Genomic DNA, 6104 nt, shown 5'->3' on the forward strand with positions numbered 1-6104 from the left:
TTGGTCATCATGAAAAACAACATAAGGGGTAACACTGTTGTTTTTTATTGGTCATCATGAAAAAAAACATAAGGGGTAACACTGTTGTTTTTTATTGGTCGTCATGAAAAAAAACATAAAGGGGGTAACACTGTTGTTTTTTTTGGTCGTCATGAAAAAAAACATAAGGGGTAACACTGATGTTTATTATTGGTCGTCGTGAAAAAAAACATAAGGGAAATAATAGAAACACACACATCCATTTTAATGTCATGTATATCCTCTTTATTGATGATTGATTATTGTGTATTGTCATCGCCTCAGTGGTGCAGTGGAGTGCACTCTGCCTAACCCCCTGGAGACCAGGGTTCAATTCCGGTTGTTGACCTCTGTTGGAAGACTCACATCTCTATTTCATGCGAATTATAAAGTCAAGTATAACCATTGTGTTCACTTTATTCTGTGTTTTGATGGTGCATTGATAAGTTCGGAGGTTAACACTCTAAACAGCTCAGGTTAGGATCCCTGCATAAACGTCGACAGGGGTACCACTGTTGTTTTTTATTGGTCAGCATGGAAATAACATGAGAGGTAACTCTGTCGTTTTTTATCGGCCGTCATGAAATAAACATAAGGGGTAACACTATCGATATTTATCAAATAAAACATAGGGGGTAACACTGTTGTTTTTCTTTGGTCATCATGAAAAAAACCACAAGGGGTAACACTGTCATTTTTTATTGGTCGTCATGAAAAAAAACATAAGGGGTGACCCTGTTGTTTTTTATTGGTCGTCATGAAAAACAACATAAGGGGTAACACTGTTGTTTTTTATTGGTCATCATGAAAAACAACATAAGGGGTAACACTGTTGTTTTTTATTGGTCATCATGAAAAAAAACATAAGGGGTAACACTGTTGTTTTTTATTGGTCGTCATGAAAAAAAACATAAAGGGGGTAACACTGTTGTTTTTTATTGGTCAACATGGAAATAACATGAGAGGTAACTCTGTCGTTTTTTATCGGCCGTCATGAAATAACCATAAGGGGTAACACTATCGATATTTATCAAATAAAACATAGGGGGTAACACTATTGTTTTTCTTTGGTCGTCATGAAAAAAACCACAAGGGGTAACACTGTCGTTTTTTATTGGTCGTCATGAAAAAAAACATAAGGGGTGACCCTGTTGTTTTTTATTGGTCGTCATGAAAAACAACATAAGGGGTAGCACTGTTGTTTTTTTTTGGTCGTCATGAAAAAAAACTGATGTCATCTGTTGGAAGACTCTTATCTCTATTTCATGCGAATTATAAAGTCAAGTATAACCTTTGTGATGACGTTATCCGGTGTCTTGATTGTGCATTGTTAAGTTCAGAGGTTAACACTCTAAACAGCTCATGTTCGGATCCCCGCAAATACATAACACTGTCGATATTTATCAAATAAAACTTAGGGGGTGACATTGTTGTTTTTCTTTGGTCTTCATGAAAAAAAACACAAGGAGAAACACTGTCGATCTTTATCAATTAAAACATAGGGGGTAACACTGTCGTTTTTATCAAATGAAACATGAGGGGTGACACTGTCGTTTTTCTTTGGTAGTCACGAAAAAAAACATAAAGGGGGTAACACTGTTGTTTTTTATTGGTCAGCATGGAAAACACATGAGAGGTAACTCTGTCGTTTTTTATCGGCCGTCATGAAATAAACATAAGGGGTAACACTGTCGATATTTATCAAATAAAACATAGGGGGTAACACTGTTGTTTTTCTTTGGTCGTCATGAAAAAAACCACAAGGGGTAACACTGTCATTTTTTATTGGTCGTCAAGAAAAAAAACATAAAGGGGGTAACACTGTCGTTTTTATTGGTCGTCATGAAAAAAAACATAAGGGGTAACACTGTTGTTTTTTATTGGTCGTCATGAAAAAAAACATAAAGGGGGTAACACTGTTGTTTTTTTTGGTCGTCATGAAAAAAAACATAAGGGGTAACACTGTTGTTTATTATTGGTCGTCGTGAAAAAAAACATAAGGGAAATAATAGAAATACACACATCCATTTTAATGTCATGTATATCCTCTTTATTGATGATTGATTATTGTGTATTGTCATCTCCTCAGTGGTGCAGTGGAGTGCACTCTGCCTAACCCCCTGGAGACCAGGGTTCAATTCCGGTTGATGACCTCTGTTGGAAGACTCTTATCTCTATTTCATGCGAATTATAAAGTCAAGTATAACCATTGTGTTCACTTTATTCTGTGTTTTGATAGTGCATTGATAAGTTCGGAGGTTAACACTCTAAACAGCTCAGGTTAGGATCCCTGCATAAACGTCGACAGGGGTACCACTGTTGTTTTTTATTGGTCAGCATGGAAATAACATGAGAGGTAACTCTGTCGTTTTTTATCGGCCGTCATGAAATAAACATAAGGGGTAACACTATCGATATTTATCAAATAAAACATAGGGGGTAACACTGTTGTTTTTCTTTGGTCATCATGAAAAAAACCACAAGGGGTAACACTGTCGTTTTTTATTGGTCGTCATGAAAAAAAACATAAGGGGTGACCCTGTTGTTTTTTATTGGTCGTCATGAAAAACAACATAAGGGGTAACACTGTTGTTTTTTATTGGTCATCATGAAAAACAACATAAGGGGTAACACTGTTGTTTTTTATTGGTCATCATGAAAAAAAACATAAGGGGTAACACTGTTGTTTTTTATTGGTCGTCATGAAAAAAAACATAAAGGGGGTAACACTGTTGTTTTTTATTGGTCAACATGGAAATAACATGAGAGGTAACTCTGTCGTTTTTTATCGGCCGTCATGAAATAACCATAAGGGGTAACACTATCGATATTTATCAAATAAAACATAGGGGGTAACACTATTGTTTTTCTTTGGTCGTCATGAAAAAAACCACAAGGGGTAACACTGTCATTTTTTATTGGTCGTCATGAAAAAAAACATAAGGGGTGACCCTGTTGTTTTTTATTGGTCGTCATGAAAAACAACATAAGGGGTAGCACTGTTGTTTTTTATCGGTCATCATGAAAAAAAACATAAGGGGTAACACTGTTGTTTTTTTTTGGTCGTCATGAAAAAAAACTGATGTCATCTGTTGGAAGACTCTTATCTCTATTTCATGCGAATTATAAAGTCAAGTATAACCTTTGTGATGACGTTATCCGGTGTCTTGATTGTGCATTGTTAAGTTCAGAGGTTAACACTCTAAACAGCTCATGTTCGGATCCCCGCAAAAACATAACACTGTCGATATTTATCAAATAAAACTTAGGGGGTGACACTGTTGTTTTTCTTTGGTCTTCATGAAAAAAAACACAAGGGGTAACACTGTCGATCTTTATCGATTAAAACATAGGGGGTAACACTGTCGTTTTTATCAAATGAAACATGAGGGGTGACACTGTCGTTTTTCTTTGGTAGTCACGAAAAAAACCATAATGGGTAACACTGTTCCTTTTTTTCTTCGTCTTCATGAAAAAAAACATAAGGGGTAACACTGTTTTTTTTTATTGGTCGTCATGAAAAAAAACACAAGGGGTAACACTGTTGTCTTTGTCAAATAAAATATAAGGGGTAACACTGTTGTTTTTCATCAGTCATCATGGGAAAAAACATGAGGGGTAACACTGTCGTTTTTATCAAATTAAACGTAAAAAAAACTGTCTTTTTTTATCTGTTTTTTTATCTTTTATCTTTTTTATCATGAAAAACCCATAAGGGGTAACACTGTCGCAATGTATCGAATAAAACATAGGGGGTAACACCAGGGACGCGGGAAGTCAGTCCAAGGGGGGGGGGGGGTGCTGAGAGAGAGTCTATATAATGACGTCATAATAAATGCTGCGCAACATCCATTGTTTACAGAGACGAGATGACGGGTGACGTCACATTCAGGGATCCACTCTGATAAACACTCTACTGGTGTGTAAAAAGAGTTCTGCCAACTAGCCACTGTTATTCACAAACGTTAGCAAGTAAACAATGTGGAAATTAGAGTCAACTCGGCTGATACTGTGCTGAATTTCACACACTAACAACATGCCGACAAGCAATTGCGGTCCGGGATTATACACAGCGTTATAACAAGGGTTCAGGAGGTTATTTCTAAAGGTTTAAAAGGAAAGTGACAATAAAAGAAAGCCTTCATTTTCATCCAGAGTTACGAGTTGTCGGATATGAGGAAAGTGACGGTTTCTCCGTCTAGTGAACCATCCGTCTTTGCTCTTTTTTTGCCAACCAGTTTACGTGCGGATTCCGGAATCATAACGATAACATTCAACGTGTCTATTAATATGCAGCAACATTTTACACCAGTTTTAGATGTTCACTACAACAGATGTTGAACACCAACATGCTTATGTAAAATCAGCATAGTACGATATTCAGCTATCGACAGTTCTGCGTTGTGCGTCATAGCCTACGTCAGCCTACTCAGACAATGTTCTAAATAAAATGAAATGATAATATGATAAATATCATAAAAAGGTGGATGTCATTAATTTAATGAAAAATCATGTTGTATGATAAAATAAAAAAAAAATAAAAAAAAAGTATTCATTTTTTCAGAAAACCTTCTCACTTGCGGTTACAGCCAGAGGCCGCCAGGGGGGGGGGGGTGCTGCAGCACCCTAAGCACCCCCACTTCCCGCGTCCCTGAGTCATGGCAGAGCAGCTGCACTTTGCACTTATTATGTCCGATAATCGTTTATATTCTCATATTGTGTCTAAATTGTTTGTTCAGGGCCTCCCGTCTACAAAAAGGCTTTGTGCAGCGATCGTTATCTTACTTTGGAAGAACCTTTCTTTAATTTGATGGAACTGAAAGAAAAGAAGAAACTAAAGGAAGAGGCCTTGGTAGAATCGGTCCAACTCTGTCATTCATTCTCCGACACCTGTACACCCCAACACACACTCCCGCACACAGATTGACGTTAAGTCGTGGCGTCTCTCTCCGTGTCTTATCGATTCCCACAGTATATTGTTATGCGTTCCCTGGCCGAAGTCACTGGACGAGGGACAGGGAACAGTTAATCCACCTGATATTGGGGGAGTAAGAGAGGGTGAGAAAGAGAGAGAGAGAAAGAGAGAGAGAGAGAGAGAGAGAGAGAGAGAGAGAGAGAGAGAGAGAGAGAGAGAGAGAGAGAGAGAGAGAGAGAGAGTGAGAGAGAGAGAGAGAGAGAGAGAGAGAGAGAGAGAGAGAGAGAGAGACAGATACAAGAGGAAAAAAGGGACAGAGATAATAAGAGAAGAAGATAACGGAGAACAAGTGAGTTGAAGGAGGTTTTTGTCAAAAAAATACTTTAAAATAAAAAAATATAACTATGTTAAGGATACTAGCGTGGAGACTGAGAAACTGGAGCGTGGAAATCTGAAAGAATGGGTTTCAGAAGAGATAATGTAACGTTGGCAAATGCAATGAATCTATAGAGGGCTTTATTTTGTGGCAGCAATACTACCTTAAACTTCCTCAGATTACAACATAAAGAGCTGGAATTAGGCTTTAATGCTACACGAGGTCACCGAGGGAGCCCGACAACTAGACCACAGCAGTTGTCCCCTTCTGATGATTTTTTTTTTTTCTTATTTCGTAAACGGGCTGGAGGGAAAGACAAAAGAGAAGGAAGCGCACAATAGAGGCAGAGGCAGAGGAGGGGAGGAGGAAGAGGAGGAGGAGGAGGAAGAGGAGGCCACACATACACAAATTATGATTGCTGTGTGTGCTCTAAATGGTTGGTTTGGTGGTTGAATGCAGCACTCAGGGAATATTTTCCATTTTTGTCATATTTAATGTATTAATTCCAGCTATAAGGGCCGTCATGAGCATTGAAACAACAGAGGGATAATTTGCTTACCCTTTCTCACTCACACACACACACGCTCACACACACACACACACACACACACACACACACACACACACACACACACACACACACACACACACACACACACACACATACACACCGAATGCACACACGCACACACTCTCTTGATCTTCTATTTGAGCCCCTAACCTAGGACAATTTTCTATGCCTGTAATATGAACGGTTTCAGTCAATCACAATTGGATTCAGAATTGAATTGCAGT

General features: G+C 38.2%; 1 protein-coding gene across 1 annotated transcript in view; it reads right to left on the reverse strand.

Annotated features, from left to right (window-relative positions):
* Window positions 1-4890: 4890 nt before the first annotated feature.
* LOC132446790 (myozenin-2-like) overlaps window positions 4891-6104 on the reverse strand; it is a 9662-nt gene continuing 8448 nt past the window's right edge. Inside the window, exon 7 of the mRNA XM_060037249.1 lies at window positions 4891-4908. Within this exon, the coding sequence (XP_059893232.1) occupies window positions 4891-4908 (18 nt within the window). The remainder of the gene's footprint in view (window positions 4909-6104) is intronic.

The sequence above is a fragment of the Gadus macrocephalus genome, chromosome 18, assembly GCF_031168955.1.
Source record: "Gadus macrocephalus chromosome 18, ASM3116895v1".
In the NCBI taxonomy this organism is placed as follows: Eukaryota; Metazoa; Chordata; class Actinopteri; order Gadiformes; family Gadidae; genus Gadus; species Gadus macrocephalus.